General features: G+C 33.7%; 1 protein-coding gene across 2 annotated transcripts in view; it reads left to right on the top strand.

The window, feature by feature from the left end:
- USP15 (ubiquitin specific peptidase 15) overlaps positions 1-19,236 on the top strand; it is a 149,995-nt gene that overhangs the window by 118,709 nt on the left and 12,050 nt on the right. For both annotated transcript variants that reach the window (XM_011925966.1, XM_011925965.1), the window contains 11 exons: positions 5,286-5,459; positions 7,609-7,767; positions 7,848-8,072; positions 13,190-13,273; positions 13,364-13,458; positions 13,558-13,749; positions 14,585-14,700; positions 14,878-15,150; positions 15,532-15,602; positions 15,989-16,104; positions 16,762-16,911. In XM_011925966.1, the coding sequence (XP_011781356.1) occupies positions 5,286-5,459; positions 7,609-7,767; positions 7,848-8,072; positions 13,190-13,273; positions 13,364-13,458; positions 13,558-13,749; positions 14,585-14,700; positions 14,878-15,150; positions 15,532-15,602; positions 15,989-16,104; positions 16,762-16,911 (1,655 nt within the window). The remainder of the gene's footprint in view (positions 1-5,285; positions 5,460-7,608; positions 7,768-7,847; positions 8,073-13,189; positions 13,274-13,363; positions 13,459-13,557; positions 13,750-14,584; positions 14,701-14,877; positions 15,151-15,531; positions 15,603-15,988; positions 16,105-16,761; positions 16,912-19,236) is intronic.

Here is a 19,236-nt window from a genome sequence, read left to right as displayed (position 1 = left end):
TAACTTACATAGGAGCATTTAAAAATATTTAAATACAAAAATATTTAAGCCTAGTCAATAAGTACATTGACTTGTTAATATAAACTTTTTTCTTTTTCTCTTTTTCATTAAAAATTGGAGCTATTAGTACCAAGTGTTTTTCTTTAGTCTGGCTGTTGCTTTATTTTTAACATATTTCAATTCTACCCAATTTTAGGACCAACTGTAGGTACCATTGTGATATAAACAAAAATGTGGCTTAAAAAATATGTTTTATGATCAGTCACATAGCCTCATATTTGGACCTTATTATATTAGTGACACATTTTAAGATCTAGTTCTCCTGAAACACTGAAGTTTTGGCATTTGTCAATGTCAGGCAATTGAACTCCAATAAATTAACAGGGGCATAGCTCCAAATGGCATGAAACTGGGAGACACGTCACAAAACTTACAAGTAGCCACAACAGTAACATGCTAATACTGTTTATATAATCTCTTTTGTGTTTCATGATACATTCATATATGTTCTCAGTTTTTATTAAGAACAACCATGCCTGTTGCAGGGAGTTTTGTCCTGTTTAATAGTCCAGGAAGCATTGAAAGTAGATAGTCACATAGGCACAACACATATCTGATTTTTAGTCCATATTATAATATATCACTCAGTAAAGTATCTTACAGGATAAAAGGAAAGTTTTCTATTGCTACCTACATATGGAAGACTTTTAAAACATGTGTGTCTTTAAGAAAAGAATTGTTTTGGGATAGTCTCATCTGATAGGAAAATTTTTTTTTATAGTAGAAGAGTCTTCGCGATAGATACTTCAGAACTGATTATTTTCATTACTGACCTAATAAAAATTATTTATTTTTAATTTTATGTATTTTTTAAAAATTTGTATGGCTACATAGTAGCTGCATACATTTAGGGGGTACATGAGATATTTTGATACAGGAATTCAATGTTTAATAATTACATCAGGGTAAATGAGGTATCCATCACCTCAAGCATTTATCCTTCCTTCATGTTTCAAACAATCCAATTATGCTCTTTTAGTTATTTTTAAATGCACAATAAATTATTGTTGACTGAAAATTATCTCTGTTCATTAAAACATGGTATTTAATTGCAGCCAGTCCAAGTAACTAGTGTTCTTATAATTGTCCAAAATGTTCATGTTCTGAGATAGCCTCGTGTGAAAATGTTAAATAATGAATTTCGTAAAGTAATTACTAATCAAACTACATTATGACCAACATTAAGAAACTAGCTTCAGCCAGGTGCGATGGCTCATGCCTGTAATCTCAGTACTTTGAGAGGCCAAGGTGGGCGGATCACTTGAGGTCAGGAGTTCAAGACCAGCCTGGCCAACATGGTGAAACCCCATCTCCAGTAAAAATACAAAAATTAGCCGGGCGTGGTGGCACAGGCCTGTAATCCCAGCTACTTGGAAGGCTGAGGCAGGAGAATTGCTTGAACCTGGGAGGTTGCAGTGAGCTGAGATCACGCCATTGCACTCTGCACTCCATCCTGGACAACAGAGTGAGACTCCATCTCAAAAAAAAAAAAAAGAAACCGCTTTTTTTCTACCAGAATGATGACATTGAATACTGATACAACATCACATGGGACATGGCAATATTTTTAATTGTTTGATTTTTTTTTCCATTTATGCCTTGAAATTTACCAAAAGTTATGAGAACTTTTAATATTTTAACTGGTCTGTATACTATTTTAAGAACATATTAACTCGTAGTGTGGTGCAGTGGCTCACAACTGTAATCCCAGAACTTTGGGAAGCCAAGACGGGCCGATCACCTTTTGTCAGGAGTTCGATACCAACCTGGCCAACATGGCAAAACCCTGTCTCTACAAAAAATACAAAAATTAGCCAGGTGCAGTTGTGGGCGCCTATAATCCCAGCTACTGGGGAGGTGCAGGCTGGAGAATTGCTTGAACTCAGGAGGTGGAGGTTGCAGTGAGCCAAGATTGTGACTGCACTCTAGCCTGGGTGACAGAGTGAGACTCCGTCTCAAAACAAAAAATAAAATGAAACTATTGACTCCTAATGATATTTTCAAGATGAGGGTGGAAAGGATGGTATTTTTATGAGGGAGAAACATCAGACATCATCTTAGTTTTTAAACTAATATGATTTGGGTATTAGTAGAACAATTATATTGACTATTGAATTTATGTATTTATATGTGTTTATACAAATTGTTAGGAAGTGTCACTTGTTAGAATATATGTTCAACAAATAGAATGTTTATTTGGGCCCATTTAGGACTAAATAGCTTACATTTAAATACTGGTTATGATATCTTCACAGATAACACAGGCAAATTATCATTAAAATGATTTGTGTTTTGTTGTTATTTGTTAACATTGAATTATAATCAGTTTGAAACCAGCATGTATCACTGTGAAAATAAATGCTGGTCTCTGTTTCAAGGAGTTTTTAAAAATCAAAGCAGAGGATCATTTACAAAGCAGATAGTGTATTGAATGAAAAATCAGACAAAGGGGCAGAAAGATTTGTAATAGGTACTGCCCTTCTTACGGTTTAGCATTTAGGTAGAATTGCTTGAAGATATTTTTGAGATTATTCTTTACAAATATATTTTTCCTCCATTTAATAGTATTTCATTCAACAAAAATTTATTGACCTCCCTATGCCAAACATTGAAGGAAAAGAGTAAAAATCAAGAGGATAAATGCATTAGTAAGTACAGGCAAAGATATTTTTAGTAAGAATACATTTATTGTGAACATGCTCAGTGACAGGTGACATAGTGCTCAGTGCTGGCAATATAAATAAGAATACCCTGGTACCTGCTTTCATGGAGGTCTCAGTTCATTTGGCAAAACAATTAAAAATTAAAGTTACAGTATATTATCAGATAAGTGCTGTAATAAAAGTAAGCAGTAAGCATTAAGGAAACATACAGGAGAAAACACTATAAGGAAATCTAAGGGAGGCTTCAAGATAGGATACTAGAATCTTGATGGATTTATAGAAGTTAGTAAGGCCAAAAAAAAAAAAAGTACATTTCCAAGTAGATGGAGTAATGTTGCAAACTTTCAGAGTGAGAGAACATGTGGAGGAATGACTAATTAAATAAAGCTGGACGAGTTGAAAAGAAAATGGTATTGACAAAGGATGAGGCTACATAGATGAGCAAACGACAGACCCTTCTAAGAATCTGGGCTTCCAATCTGTAAGCAGGGAGAGCCGTTAAAGGATTTATAGCAAGGAAGCAACGTGATGAGATGTACATTTTAGGGAGATCACTCTGGATACTATTGGAAAGCTAAAAAATGTTCAGTTACACCTGTAAGCTCTTTCCAAGATAAGAGTATGTGTGAATAATTCAGTAATAACAAAGTTTAAGAATTACTCAGGTTTGCACAACTTGGTTCTTTTGAGATATTTGTAAATTAGGTTATTTATATAATTGCATTAACAGACAATAATGGAATGTTATATTCTTAGCATAACCCTGAGCTGATCAAATATAAGAAGTGGAAAACTATTGATAATTGTTGGAAATTCCTGTCTGACCTCTCCTTTGTCTGACTATTTAATGTTGCTCATATTTTGTACTGAATCAGATAATACTAAGTGATGCCATTTACCATTCTAAATTGCCTGGACCTCCCTCTAGTCCTGGGTTTATAATTAAAAGGACATATATTACAAAAGAAGAAAAGAAACTGAAACTCAAAAGGAGTATAAGATTATGAGGTGGGTTGAGATCTAAGAGGTAGAAAGTTAGGGAAGCATCCTTTCTCTTAATTGCCTCCTACACTGTAGCATACCTCTCTTTCTCTTGCTCACATATATTAAAAAGTTCTGCTGAAAATATGTATATGACTCTAAAAGCCTATATAGCTCACTCCAAACGTTTTAGCTGTTTTTATTATTTTCATTGCCTAAGAATAATATAATCGTAAATTCCATGATATTATAACCAGTTCTCCCTTTTGCCTTGAGGTAGGGGCCAGGCTAGCAATTTATAATAAACATTATTATTTTTATTATATAGAAAGTTTCTAAATAGATATTATTGGCTACTTCAGTAAACATGTTGATTTATAATTGAAACCACAAAATTGAGTACCATAACTATTTTTAAAAACTAAGTAAACATTGACTGCATATTTTGAAATGTTAGCTAAACAATGCATAGTATATAGTCATAGTTTATGGCATATAAGTTATCTGTATGAATTCAACAGACTGAACCTTTCACAGCTACCAAACCTGTCTAACTTAATACAAATGACTATAAGCAAGCTTCAAAAAACTTTGATTTGCATTAATGTGAACCCAGGCTCTCATAAAAGTGAGTTTCTACTATTTTCCATGCAAGCAACTAGCTTTCTTGCAGCACCTTGCCACTTAATTCCAACACAAATATCTTCCTACAGCAAAAAAAAATTTACTTACGTGACCATATGTCTGTGTTAGTCATTGCATATTATAGACATCTAGTTGATAATACTGGGTTTGTATTGAGGTCAAATCATGTGGATCATCACCTTAAAATTATTCCAACTTGAGATCAAATGTTGTGGAAAAATTGTACTTCTGCCATCTGTTTTATATAAAATATGAAATTATTTAATTCAGAATTGGAAAGAGTTAGACAATTAACTTGTTTATAGTTTTTATTTTGCCATAAAGGAAAATTGCATCGTTTATGACATTAAAGAAGAGCTGGAAGTGAGAACACACTTACCAGAGTTCACATACTAAAGTTCGTTTTCTCAGGCCCAAGTAATCTGTACTGTCTCTTCTAAAAATGGTTGACCAAATGGAAGGTTTAAAGGCTGCTCTTTCATGAAAAATAATTGACAATGGAAGCAGTAAATACCTCTATTAAGTTAATTTCTTGCTTGCACTCTATCTCAGTTTTTACCTACTCAGGCTAATTTGCAGGTGCCTGGGATGAGTAGACAATCCATAATTTCTACCAATCAAGTAAAAGAAGGAAAGAAAACTGAGCTTCTCTCCCAGTTACCAGGTAGTTTGCTGTGGTTAAAATTGATGCAGACTTTACAGCAGCAGATATTAGCATTTTTATTTATTATAAGCAATTATTTTGAAATTTGGGAAATGAATAGTTGAGTACATCATTTGAGTGTTTATTTGACCAGTTATTAGTGCAAGGAACCATCATTTAAATGTTCTCTATGTGTTATAGCAAATTAATTTGTTTCTCTCTTCATTTTAATGTGTTTCAAGAAAAATGAAGTATGGTTACTTTTACTTGAAAATATGTTTTGTTTTTTGCAGTGTTTGAGCAACACACCTCCACTTACTGAGTATTTCCTCAATGATAAGTATCAAGAAGAACTGAATTTTGACAATCCCTTAGGAATGAGAGGTGAAATAGCTAAATCTTATGCCGAACTGATCAAGCAAATGTGGTCTGGAAAGTTTAGCTACGTCACCCCAAGAGCCTTTAAGGTTAGTGTGATAAATGCATTTTAGCAAGGGCACCTACAAGGGTACAAAGGTTGGTTCTTGGGGTGGGGGAGTGAAAAATAGTAGCTATTACAATGGTTTGTGGCCCTCCAGAGGAACACAGTACATAAATAGATATACAATATATCTGTGGTATAAAATTTAGGTGGGAGGGATATGGAAGAGTTTTATCCGTTTTGTTTTTGTTCTTGTTTTACGTCTAAATCTGGGATGGGGAGAATAATGAAAAAAAAGTTGAGAAACACTGGTGTGGTAGAAGAATGACTATAGAGACAGCAATGAGCATTTGTATAGTTGTTTTGGAATATAGTACATCTCTGGAAAACCTAGGTGAATATTCTATACAAATGTAAAAGACTAAATTTGGGCATGTTACTGAACTCTTAAGAACCCATTTTACTTTGAGAATCATGAATTTGAAAAATTATCAAAATGAAAATTGTCTGCAAACCAAGCACTAAAAATTAACTGTACTTTCAATATGGTTCTTAAACTTTTAAGGTTATTCACATGTGTGAATTGTTACTTATCAAGGAATTTATTGTTCAAATAAGAACTGAGCTGAAATTAAGCTTTATGGGTGAAATTTAGCTTTATGTTGTTAAAAAATTCCTACTTTATAGGTGAAACTTTGAGAAATTTTAAACTTGTAAAGAGAATAAGCAATTTTAAGTTGTTATTTGTACAAGTAATTTAAATGGCATTGACATAGGACATCTACTAGACAACATTTTTTATTAGCTATATACTAGTTCTTAGAAAATAAAAAACAACCAGCAAATCAAAATACCTCTGTATTTGTCTTCCTTAACATTCTAAACTTTGGACATACTAGTCCAGACAAACCGTCTCTCAGCTCTCACCCATCTTTCTAATTGGTTTTTGTTTTGGTAGATTTTCTGTCTTAAAATTATGTGTAAATAGGTTCTTGATTTATGTGACTTTTTTCTGTCACATGATGATTCATACTATTAGATTTATTTTCAGTCTCATCCAAAAAAGAAAATACTTAGTGATGCAAAGATTTGGAAAATTGAATATGAACATTAATGTTTCTGTTATCTCTGTAAGACTCATCCTCCTTTTGCACATAAAAACTAAGTGAGAGCCTAAAGTAGTTATCTTAAAAATGCTTTCAGATACATAATTATCTTTATGTGGTAATACAGCAAGGATGAGAACCTGCCTCTTACTGTCTACCTACCAGACATTTATAGGAGGAAGCAATAGGAATACCTAAAGCTAAGAATTAAGAACATCTGGAAAATCCTTTGACAAATAGTGAAACAACAATTAATGACGATGAAATCTATGACCAAAGATAAATACATTTTTATATATAAGGATTACATGTGTTGATCTATTTTGTCCCAGATAAGCTTTGTTGAGTGCTTACTAGGAATGCAAAACAAAATGTAATTCATATATATTCCTGTTGTTCATGTATACAATTTTTATTATTCATAGGAGTTATGTTCCATGAAGCTGCCACAAACACTGAAATAACAAGTACTGAACCATTACTCCTAGGGAAAATATAGGGTTCAATTCCTCCAAGCCTTTGTTCATAACATTTTTGTCAACCAGATAATGTATAACTTTGTTTTGCATGTGTTTCTGTTTAAAAACAACTTGTTTAATATATATTGTTGAGTCCTTAACACTGAACTCACAGCAAACAGCACTATAACTCATGTCTTAATGAAGTATATCTAACACATACTTTTTCTCCATAAAGCACATCACAGCTTTCTTGCATTTAGGAACACTAGCCTGGCATGTTAGTACTTCGTTTAGTGGCCATTTTAAATACTGAAATTAACAACAAAAAGAACAAAAATGTGAAAAAACATAACACTAAATAAACTACAAAGGACACTTGTTTATAGATTCAGAACTGAAACAACAAGCCAAAGCATTACCTTGTTCAACCCCAGCTGGTAACATGCATACCAGGTGACTCAAATTTTTTGCTAAATGACCATGAATTGATTTTGGGGTTACAAATAAATTTTAGCAAGCAGGCAGATTCACAAACGTGAGATCCATGAATAATGAGAATCTATTGTACGTATTTTTAAAAATCAATCCTGTTCCTAGAACTGATTTTGTGGTTCTGCATTTCTTACAGACACAGGTAGGACGTTTTGCACCTCAGTTCTCTGGATATCAGCAGCAAGACTGTCAAGAACTATTAGCTTTCCTATTAGATGGATTACATGAGGATTTGAATAGAATTAGGAAAAAACCATATATACAATTAAAAGATGCAGATGGAAGGCCAGATAAGGTAAATTTCATGATCTTATTGTCACCATTGTTATAATGTTGTGATAACCTCTTTCTAATTTGTGTCTGTTATCCTTGTAGGTAGTTGCCGAAGAAGCCTGGGAAAACCATTTAAAACGAAATGATTCTATCATAGTAGATATATTTCATGGCCTTTTCAAATCAACTTTAGTTTGTCCTGAGTGTGCTAAGATTTCAGTAACATTTGATCCTTTTTGTTACTTGACACTTCCATTGCCCATGAAAAAAGAACGCACTTTGGAAGTTTACTTAGTTAGAATGGATCCGCTTACCAAACCTATGCAGGTAAATCATGGGTTTTTTTTTTTTTTTTCTTTTTTGCATTTGTTATTTTTATTAAAAAATTAGTGTTGAGTCCTTATTATAAAAATTAAGTATTGAATTATCAAGCCCAATCAATAATGTTTATTTGTATAAGAGATTTTATAAGCTGAATACTTTGGAAATTAGTGTAACTTTTTACAATCTTGAAAGAGCAACTTGTGTCATATAAAAAATTCTCAAAAGGCTTTTACTCATGAAAGAAAAATGAGAAGTTTGTTTTTATAATATTGGGGTGAATATTAGCTTATGAAGATTAACATTTTTTATATTTTTTAAACTTCAAGTTTCTTTCGTGTTAATTTTAATTTTTTTTACTAGTGGCTATTGGAAGTAAAGCTAATACTGTACATTTTAATTCATAATCCGATAATAGTGTATTTAAATACCTGTAATTTTTAGGCATTTTAGGAACTTCAAGTAGAAGTTTAGTTAGACTGAAAATATTTCGTTCAGTAATGTTCTCTAATTTCTAATACTTTGAAGTATTACATATTGCTTATTCTGTGCAGAAGTCCTGTGGTAAGTCTTACTGTCAAATTGTCTGCCTGATTCCGTTACCTAGTTTTATAATTGCATTATTTATATTTTTGGGGTAAAGCATTGTCTTTTCTCCCTTATTTATTATATAATCCTCTTCTGACACTTGACCCATCCCAGTGAAAGTAACTTCTTCTTTTTCTACCTCTCTTTCCCTACATTCTAACACTTAACTAATTTTATTATAACTTTTGGCTTACTTTTATATTTTCTCCTTAGACTGCAAGTTCTTTGAAGACAGGGACCTTGTAAACCTTTGTATTTCCAACTTTTGTGGCTTGTAGATATTAATGCACAAGAAGTATTCAAAAATTTTATTCATCAAGATACTTAACTGTGCACCTACTAAGTATAAAGCTGTTTCACTAAACAAAACAGATATGATTCCTGCTTTAGAAGATTGTTTTCTGTAAATTTTTAGCCAAATAGCTCAGTTTGTTAGTCCGTAATAGTCATGATGTCTATATGAAAGCTATACTTTAAACAAAATTATGATCTTACCATTCAGGGATGTATTTGGGTTTACTGTCAACAAAGGCAGAGTGTATGTAGTGTTCGTAAAAACACAGTCCTTTTATTCAAAGTAATTAAAGTCTAGTAGATACTAGGTATGTACTCAGTTATGCAAATTTAAGCTATTTGTTTTTCTGCTGCTTTATGTTTTCTTTATGAACTCATTGAACACAATGCCCTCATCGGTGTTTCACTGGGGAGTGCTAAGTACTATCCCTTATCTGTGACCAGAGCCAATAAAGACCTGCTTTTACTTTTGGCCTGGGGAATATGTGTTCACATTGTTAAAGTTATATCCTTTAGGTATTTACTTATTCACTCTTTTTTAAGTACAAGATTGTTAACATTCTTTTCAATGGTGAGAAACTACAACGGTGCCAAACCATATCCTTACCTCTCTAGTTTGTAACTTTGCAAATATACACCAATGAGTGTAATGGAGCAAGAGAGCATAGAATAATGAGTATAAATTTACTACAACAAACAAACAAATGTAGATATTTTATTTCTCTACAGCACATTTGTTAGAGATAATATTCTCCCATGCCAATAATATAAGGTAATCTATATCATAATAGTGGCAAATTGCATTAATTTACACATTAGTCCATAAGGTATATGATAATTACTCTTCCATAAATTGGGCTCTAAATTATTTTTCCAGCAATGTGAATTTCATTGACTTACCACTTTTCTCATTTGGTGACCAATGATATAAATTTGTGGAAGTTAGAGCCATGGTTAGCACAGAGAAATTCGGTTGTTTTTGTGTTTTGTGTTTTTTTTTTTTCTTTTTTCATTTAGAGGCAGTAACAACTCAAATACAAAATTATCACTATGCTTTAACCAGTCGTGATGAAAGTGAAATTAGCTGAGTTTGCCTATTTGTTGAGTTTTCCCATCACTGAAGTTGATTTAGGTCATGGAAGCTTATTAGGAAAAATATTGAATATGTATTATGTCTTGGGCTCTCATGCTGTGCAAGGTGCTAGAAATATAATGGTGTTTCTAGTCCTTGTTCTTCAAGAAGCTTGTTGTACAGTGTGAAAATTGCTCTGACGGGGTGCTGCAAGAAAACACAGGAAGAGTAACCTACCCAAACTAGTTATGAGGCCTGTGATAAATTCTGAAGGACAATTAGGTTATAAGCAGGTGAAAACTAGAAATAAAAGCATTATAGGCCAAGATAATGGCATGTACAAAGAACTTATGGCAAAAGAGGACATGGCCCACTTCTGTAGTCTACAAGTATGGCAAGCAGGAGCTAGATCACAAAGAACTTTGATGCCGGTATAAGAAGTTTGAACTTCATCCTAAAAACTAGGGAAGCCATTAAAGACTATTAAGTATAGATATTATATGGCCAGAATTGTGTTTGAGAAAGATGATTCTGGCTAGCACAGAGATTAGTTAGTCTTAGCACTAAGACCAGATAAGAAGCTTTTAGTGATCAGATGACAGACAAATGACAAACGCTTCAACTCAGAAAATGAGTGTCAGGATGGCAGTTTGAAGAACCAGTTGAATGTGGGAAGTGAAAATGTATGAGTATATTCAAAGATGATGCCAAGTTTACTTGACAGGAAAAGAGGAGACAGCAGTGCTGTTTTAGTGGAATATATAGGAAGAACAAGTTGAAGAAGGAATCGATTTTCATATTGAGCATGGTGGCCTAACATGACCCAATCCTGTGTGTAGCATTGGACATGCCTACTTATAGATACCTGAGAACACTTAGGTAGAGATATCCAGTAGGCATTGAATTTGTGTATCTAGACCAAAGGAGAGAGACTGCTTTAGATATAAATTGGGCAATGAGCTCTATGAAAATGATAGTCAGTGTTTTAGAAGGATGAGATTACTTAAGGCTAAGGTGACCCTGTGATTTATCATCTAAACAAGAACTCTTTTGAAAATAGAAGGGACTGTCATTAATAATTATACTAGGATATCAGGCTAATCCAGGACTGGCCAAAGCAAATCAGGAGATACTGTCACCTCATCCAAGGAGAGCATATAAAATTGAGAAGAAGGCTAACGAGAAAACTCTAAAGAACACTGTAGGTGAACTTCAAAAGGAGAATATGATCACAGCAATAGAAAAGAATTAAGAAGTAGTTGTGCTATAAGGAAAGGGAATTTTTTAAGGAGAAAGTGGTCAGCAGTCATATTGCAAAGAGGTCAATAGAATAAAGACTGATAAGTTGTACAACAGTATTGGCAACCTTGGAAACAAGTTAAATAAAGAAGTGAAGACAAGCCAGCAAGAGGGTTGAGAAGTAAATGTGATAAGGAAATTATGATAATATAGATACCATTAATAAAGTTATTTATAAAATAGAGGAGAAGGGGAGATAATTAGAGGGAAAGCAATGAAGGACGCTTGTTTTTTGAGAGACTTTATATTCCAGTGCTTATGCAACAGTCAAGATAAAATGGAAGAAAGAATAATTGCTGGGTTTAGGTCCCAGAGAAAGCAGAAGAGCATGGGATTTAGAGCATAGATGCTAGTATAGCCTTGAATAAGAAAAGAGACACCTCTCTTCCCATGTGTTGCAAGAGACAGAAAAGTACCTATATGGATTCAAAGAAGTTAGTAGGAGAACAGGAAGTTGGAGATTTTCCCACCCAGTAGCTTCTGTTTTTGAGGTAAAATAGGTATTCTGCTGATATTAAGGGAGCATTAGTGAAATAGGAAGCCAAAGAATGGTGAAGTTTTTTTGGTTTTTTGTTTGTTTTTGAGGCGGGGTCTTGCTCTGTCACCTAAGTTGGAGTGCAGTACAGTGTGATCTCAGCTCTCAGCTCACTGCAACCTCCGCCTCCTGGGCTCAAGGGATTCTCCCACCTCAGACTCCCAAGTAGCCGGGACTACAGGTGTGCGCCTCCATGCCCAGCTAATTTTTTGTATTTTTGTAGCAATGGGGTTTTGCCATGTTGTCCAGACTAGTCTCGAACTTCTTGGGCTTAAGCGATTCACCCGCCTTGGCCTCCCAAAGTGTTGGGATTACAGGCGTGAGCCACTGCACCCAGCCCGATGAAGATTTTAAATAGTTATTGAGATAAATGAGAGAATAAGCAGATGTGTGATATGCAGAATTATTTCTGGGTACTGTCAAAGGATCTGTTGAGATTGGGCACTGTGAATTTGTAGCACACCAACCTCTAAAATTGGGAAATTTTCTCCAGCACATATCAACAGCTCTGAGAAAGTTTAGCAAGAGCGGAATGAATAGAATTGAGTAACAAAGACATTAAAGGTTCGCGATAAAGCATGTACGGCCTGGGTGGAAGGGCAAGAAGACAGTAGGGAGCTGGTAAACTGGGAGAAAACAGAGTTAAAAGGAATAGAAATCTCTGTGCAAGCCAAGAAGAGAAAAGAATGAATTTACAGGAGAAGTAAGAAGTAGCGGTTAGACAGTAACCTGTTAGTTTAAGATAGTAAAAGTGGGGTTGGGTGCAGTGGCTCACTCCTATAATCCCAGCATTTTGGGAGACTGAGGCAGAAGGATCACTTGAATCCAGGATTTTGAGACCATTCTAGGCAACATAATGAGACCTCGTCTCTAAAAAATAAAAATTAGCCACTCATGGTGGCACACGCCTATAGTCCTAGCCACGCAGGAGGCTGAATTGGGAAGATGGCTTGAGCCTGGAAGGTTGAGGCTGCAGTGAGCCAAGGTCATGCCCCTGTACTCCAGCCTGGGCAACAGAGTGAGAGCCTGTCTCTAAAAAACAAACAAAAAAACATAGCAAAAGTGGGAGCAGTTTCAAGTGATGACAGGATCTAGTAAGTTGACTAAGGTTGATTAATGCAAGTGTCTTTGAATTGAGGAGCCAAGGAATGATAAGACTAGGACAAATTATCCATGTGGACATTGTCACCCAGGACCCAGGATGGTGGCAAGATCAGAAACAAACACTGAGCCAAATGCCAAATGAATGTGAGGTAGCAACCATGAGGTCACTCTCATTTACTGAATTTTTTTTCCAAAGTAACAAATTTATTACAATTCTTTTTTGTTTTTTAGTACAAAGTGGTTGTCCCCAAAATTGGAAACATATTAGATCTTTGTACAGCATTGTCTGCTTTGTCAGGAATACCTGCAGATAAGGTAAGATGTTTCTGGGGTTGAAGTATATAAGTTGGTATTTAGTTTCTTAGTGTTGTAAAACCAGCTTAATAGAAATTTGTTTCCTTTTAGATGATAGTTACTGATATATACAATCATAGATTTCACAGAATATTCGCTATGGATGAAAACCTTAGTAGTATTATGGAACGGGATGATATTTATGTGTAAGTATAAAACTCATTGTACAAAATATTACTTTAAAAAAAAAATCAAAAGAAGTAACATAAAATTTTGAGAGTTTATGGTCAGTTTTGTCCTTGTAGGTTTGAAATTAACATCAATAGGACAGAAGATACAGAGCATGTGATTATTCCTGTTTGCCTACGAGAAAAATTCAGACACTCAAGTTATACCCACCATACTGGTTCTTCACTTTTTGGTCAGCCTTTTCTTATGGCTGTACCACGAAACAATACTGAAGACAAACTTTATAATCTCCTGCTCTTGAGAATGTGGTAAGTGCCAAACAGTTCTACATTGACAAAATAAATATGGGAATAAAATATAAAATAGCTAATAAAAATAAGCACACAAGGTACTATCAGAATAGAATTATACAAGTCTGTATTGTCTCAATTTTGTTTATAGTCAGATTATAGTCCTAATCCACTTTCTTATTCACGTAAAACACATTATGGAGGTAATTTCAAACCCAGGAAGCATGAAGTCTGTAGCAGTTTTAGGCCAAAAGTTTACAGTTGGAAGGAAATAGGAATTTATGTTATAATAATTATGTGTTACATGTTTGTTCTGTGAAATCATAACAAATGTCAAATGCTTCATTTCTTTATATACATTACCAGTTCATGATTAATAGTATTGTAAGGCAGCCTGTTTTTTGCCTTCCTAAATCCCTTTATTTGAATTATAAAGTTATCAAGAATGTCATTTGATCCCTTTTATCTTTGAAAGCTGATGTATTTAGTATTCTTTCTTGCATATCTAATTATTATAGTTTCATAACCCATATATAAAAAATCACTTTATACAAAAATAATGTTTTTAGCAACAATATATACCATCTAAATGAAGATAAGTTGAGAAATTATTTGCAACAAATATTTAACATTTAACCTAAAAGGTAACATATTAATTATTTTTATAAAGAGGAGCAAAACAAATTACTAGTCAGTTATATGTATGGTACTATAAATTTGATTTTAACCTTGAATCTGCTAAGTGACCACTGTTACTGCATTAAAAAGTTTTGTTTTACTGATAGAATGAAAACTTTTTTAAAGTTTTTATCTTTGTAGTACTGAACTTGTTTGATTTCTGATTTTACTTAAGCCGATATGTCAAAATATCTACTGAAACTGAAGAAACTGAAGGATCCCTACACTGCTGTAAGGACCAAAATATTAATGGGAATGGCCCAAATGGCATACATGAAGAAGGCTCACCAAGTAAGACTTTTCTGTTAAATTGTAAAAATGTTTCACTTAAATAATTGCTTCAGAGAGAAAGTTAAGAAAATGGGAATTAAAGAGCTAAAAAATACCTGCAAACCTACGACTAATAATATGAATAATTTAAAAATATAACATTGGGTGTATTTAATGTTCTCTAATGTCTAAAATTAGGTGAAATGGAAACAGATGAGCCAGATGATGAATCCAGCCAGGATCAAGAACTTCCCTCAGAGAATGAAAACAGTCAGTCTGAAGATTCAGTTGGAGGAGATAATGATTCTGAAAATGGATTATGTACTGAGGACACTTGCAAAGGTCAACTCATGGGACACAAAAAACGATTGTTTACATTCCAGTTCAACAACTTAGGCAATACTGATATCAACTACATCAAAGATGATACCAGGCATATAAGATTTGATGATAGGCAGCTTAGGCTAGATGGTAAGTATTTGTGAAAAATGGCTTGAACATTAAACAAGCAGATCATGTTTTTTTTAGGTGGAAACCATGAAATTCAGCCCTGTCAAGAAATACACCATTTACTTTTCTATCTCAAATTTTATATGAAAGGACTTAATATCTTAGTAGACTAAAATGTGTGTCTGTGTTTCATAAATGGAGATTGAAATCATGCTTAAGTTTTCTATCTTTTTTTAAACTCTTAAATTATTTAAATGGCTTGGAAACTGCTATTTGCCTTAATCACCAGTACAAGTAGAAAAGATTGCTGTTTATTTATTCTGGTGTATATCGTAACATTAAAATATACTTTAATACTAAGACATATTAAATTTTAAAGAAAAAATATGTTTTCCACCTTAGAAAGATCTTTTCTTGCTTTGGATTGGGATCCTGATTTGAAAAAAAGATATTTTGATGAAAATGCTGCTGAGGTAAGTCATCACTCACTCACTCATTTACCTTTCCTTAATTTACTTTATGTGATTACCAGAGATAATCATACTGTTGTGTTACATACTTTGCTTCCACCAAATGTTCATTTTGCCAGTAAAAAATTGGTCATGAACTAGAAAAGAAAGTTTTTGCAAAAATACCTTTTTTTTTCAAAGGTTCAGAGTTCATTTTGAACATGTGTTGCTCATCCATATAGGAGTGTATAGGAGTTATTTAGAAGTATGATATATATCTCAACTGAAATAAGCTTTATGATTCTTTTGAGAAAGTTTAGGAGTTTTCATTATTATTCATAGTAAGATGGTACCACTAAAATGAGTTTTGTTTCATTTGTTCTCTTAACTCAAGAAATACTTCTCTTTAGGACTTTGAAAAACATGAAAGTGTGGAGTATAAACCTCCTAAAAAACCCTTTGTGAAATTAAAAGATTGCATTGAACTTTTTACAACAAAAGAAAAGCTAGGTGCTGAAGATCCCTGGTAAGAGACAAAATTAAATAATTGTTTTTGTTTTCTTTAAGGGTTTATTCTGAGATACGTGTCACATCAACTTGAAAAAGTAATTACTAAATTCGCTTTGATGTTTTAAATAGTAAAGGATTCTTTATATAAGTGGTAGCCTTTTAAGAGGGATGGGAATGTCTTAAAAAATACTATTACAGTGTTGCCTTAATTTTATTACTGTGTTTTTCCTAATAGCCATTATACTATTAATAATTCATTTTAGTTACTTGTTTTCCAAGAAACTTTAGCTATGTAATCATTTTGAGAGAAGCTTTTTAGGAAAAGTGTAGTGATATATTTTGTGGTGTTATTCCATTAGAGCCCAGTTTTGAGATTTTCTAATACCTATCTTCCAGCACAGATGCCTTTTTTGCATTCTAAAAGAGAAATAATCTAGCCCTCATTATGTCTTTAAATATTTGTTTGTATATTAATTTATAATGGTTTAACCTTTTTGGAAAATGTGTTGAAAATAAAAATAACAAGAGTTGCTTTCAACCTGGTACATATTAGGCATACGATAATTGCCCACTGAATAAGTGTAGAACTTTCCAAACATTTTTTGTCTGTTATTTTCATTAATGGGGGTTTTTGTACCTCTATCAAGCTTTAAATACTTCTCTTTATTCTTAGGTATTGTCCGAATTGTAAAGAACATCAGCAAGCCACAAAGAAATTGGATTTATGGTCCTTGCCTCCAGTACTTGTAGTACATCTCAAGCGATTTTCTTACAGTCGATACATGAGAGACAAGTTGGATACCTTAGTTGATTTTCCTATCAAGTAAGCTTTAATTGTATTTTATAAGTATTGAGCAACTCTTCTTTCAAACTTACTTGATGCTTTTTGTTATTATCCTTCAGTAAATATCAGGTGCCATTAGACCCAATTTCAGCTTTCAAGTTTGTTTTTGAGTAATTCTAACAATTTATAAGGATCAGTGTTTCAAAATTTTTATTTTTTCTTAGAGATTTTCCAAAGACCAAAGAGAAAATATACTTTTAAAAACTAAAAGCAATAAAACTCCTTCTGTGTTATATTACCTATGGATTAATTGGTCTCATTTATAAATCTAAGATACTTTATGGTACTTAGTAATTTTGTTTATCCTAGGAATTATTTCATCATTACTCATCACTTACTCCTAAATATGTTGCGTTTTCTTGGTGGTTTTTTGTTTGTTTGTTTGTTTTTTGAGACAGAGTCTCACTCTGTTGCCCAGGCTGGAGTGCAATGGCACAATCTCGGCTCACTGCAACCTCCACCTGCTGGATTCAAGTGATTCTCCTGCCTCAACCTCCCAAGTAGCTGGGATTACAGCCACCTGCCACGATGCCCGGCTAATTTTTGTATTTTTAGTACAGACAAGGTTTCACCATACTGACCAGGCTGGTCTCGAACTCCTGACCTCAAGTGATCCGCCCGCCTTGGCCTCCCAAAGTGCTGGGATTACAGGCATGAGCCACCACGCCCAGCCCTATGCTGTTTTCAAAAAGACTAAAATAAAACAGAATAATGGAGTTGCTTAGAAGGATAACACCGCAGTGAAATAAATCATCCCTATTGCAGCATCCTTCAGTTTTCCTATTGTCATTATATGACATCATATTTGTAAAAAGATACATCTATGGCCATACCACCTTGAACGCACCCTGATCTTGTCTGTAAAGAGGTACAAAGAAGTCTGTATACATCTTCATGCTTTATCTCTCTTTTTTTCTTCCCCTGCTTTTACTGAACAGTTGAGGATTCAGAATGACAAAAAGGAAACATTGTATTCCCAATCACTTAGTCATTCAATAGGAAGGACTTCATCACACAATATTTTGTACAAGAACATGGTACTATCCCATTTTGCAAAAAAAACTTTCAGTGGTATTATATCATATTGTGATATTTGTGCACCAAAATGTACTTGATACAGTTAGTAAGTGGACAATTGCTAAAGGCAGGTGTATCTACAAAGGTAACTAGAAGGAAATAGATTACATAAAATGTTCATTGGATTACTCATTCTTATTGGTGGTTATAAATTTTAAATTTTAAATTATTTGTAATTATTGAGTGAAAAAAGATCATTTTCTCTTTAACAAAATAGTGAGCTATAAGTTTTCAAGAATATAGCATTTGGCAATGTAAGTGTAAGAAAAAGAATCAGGGCTGGGCACAGTGGCTCACGCCTGTAATCCCAGCACTATGGGAGGCTGAGGTGGGCAGATCACAAGGTCAGGAGATCAAAACCATCCTAGCCAACATGGTGAAACCCCATCTCTACCAAAATGCAAAAAAATTAGCCGGGCGTGGTGGCACATGCCTGTAGTCCCAGCTACTCGGGAGGCTGAGGTAGGAAAATTGCTTGAACCCGGGAGGTGGAGATTGCAGTGAGCTGAGATTGCGCCACTGCACTCCAGCCTACCTGGTGACAGAGCAAGACTCCGTCTCAAAAAAAAAAATAAAGAATCAGAAGTAATGACAAACTAGAATCTATTAGAGATGTATTTAAAATTTAGAATCATTATTGTTTTTTAATGATGCAGATACAAGAAGAAGAACCAGAAATTATAATAAGCTATTTACACGATAGTCATTTTCCAGGTTCTTGAGTGATAGATTATGATTGGTCAGTTACATTCAAGGGATGTTGCCCATTTCAGGTATATAGGTCATCAAAGACAGCAAATGTAGAATAAAATTAGGGTTTGGTATATTAATATTTTTTAAAACTTCTAAGAAAGTTGTTTTCACTATTCCTGTATTTTTCTTCATATAAGTCACTTCCTCTTTTTTTTTTAATCTCTGACCCTGCCCATAAAGTACTTTCTAAAATTGACTTTAAAATGAAGATCTACTGGACCCAGATGGTCAATAGTGATGACTGTTTTTCCTGGTATACTGAGAGTTAAATGTGTTAGCATAAAAACGTTAATCTAAATGACAACATTCAACATTTTTATTTTTTTTATTTTTTAATTTTTATGGGTACATAGTAGGTGTATATATTTGTGGGGTACATGAGATGTTTTGATGGAGTGTGAAATAGTCACATTATGGAGAATGGGGTATCCATCCTCTCAAGCATTTATCCTTTGTGTTACAATCCAATCACAC

Source organism: Colobus angolensis, unplaced genomic scaffold, assembly GCF_000951035.1.
Source record: "Colobus angolensis palliatus isolate OR3802 unplaced genomic scaffold, Cang.pa_1.0 Scaffold67, whole genome shotgun sequence".
NCBI lineage: Eukaryota > Metazoa > Chordata > Mammalia > Primates > Cercopithecidae > Colobus > Colobus angolensis.
Note: the sequence above shows the minus strand (reverse complement) of the source record. Positions and strands in the feature narration are given on the sequence as shown.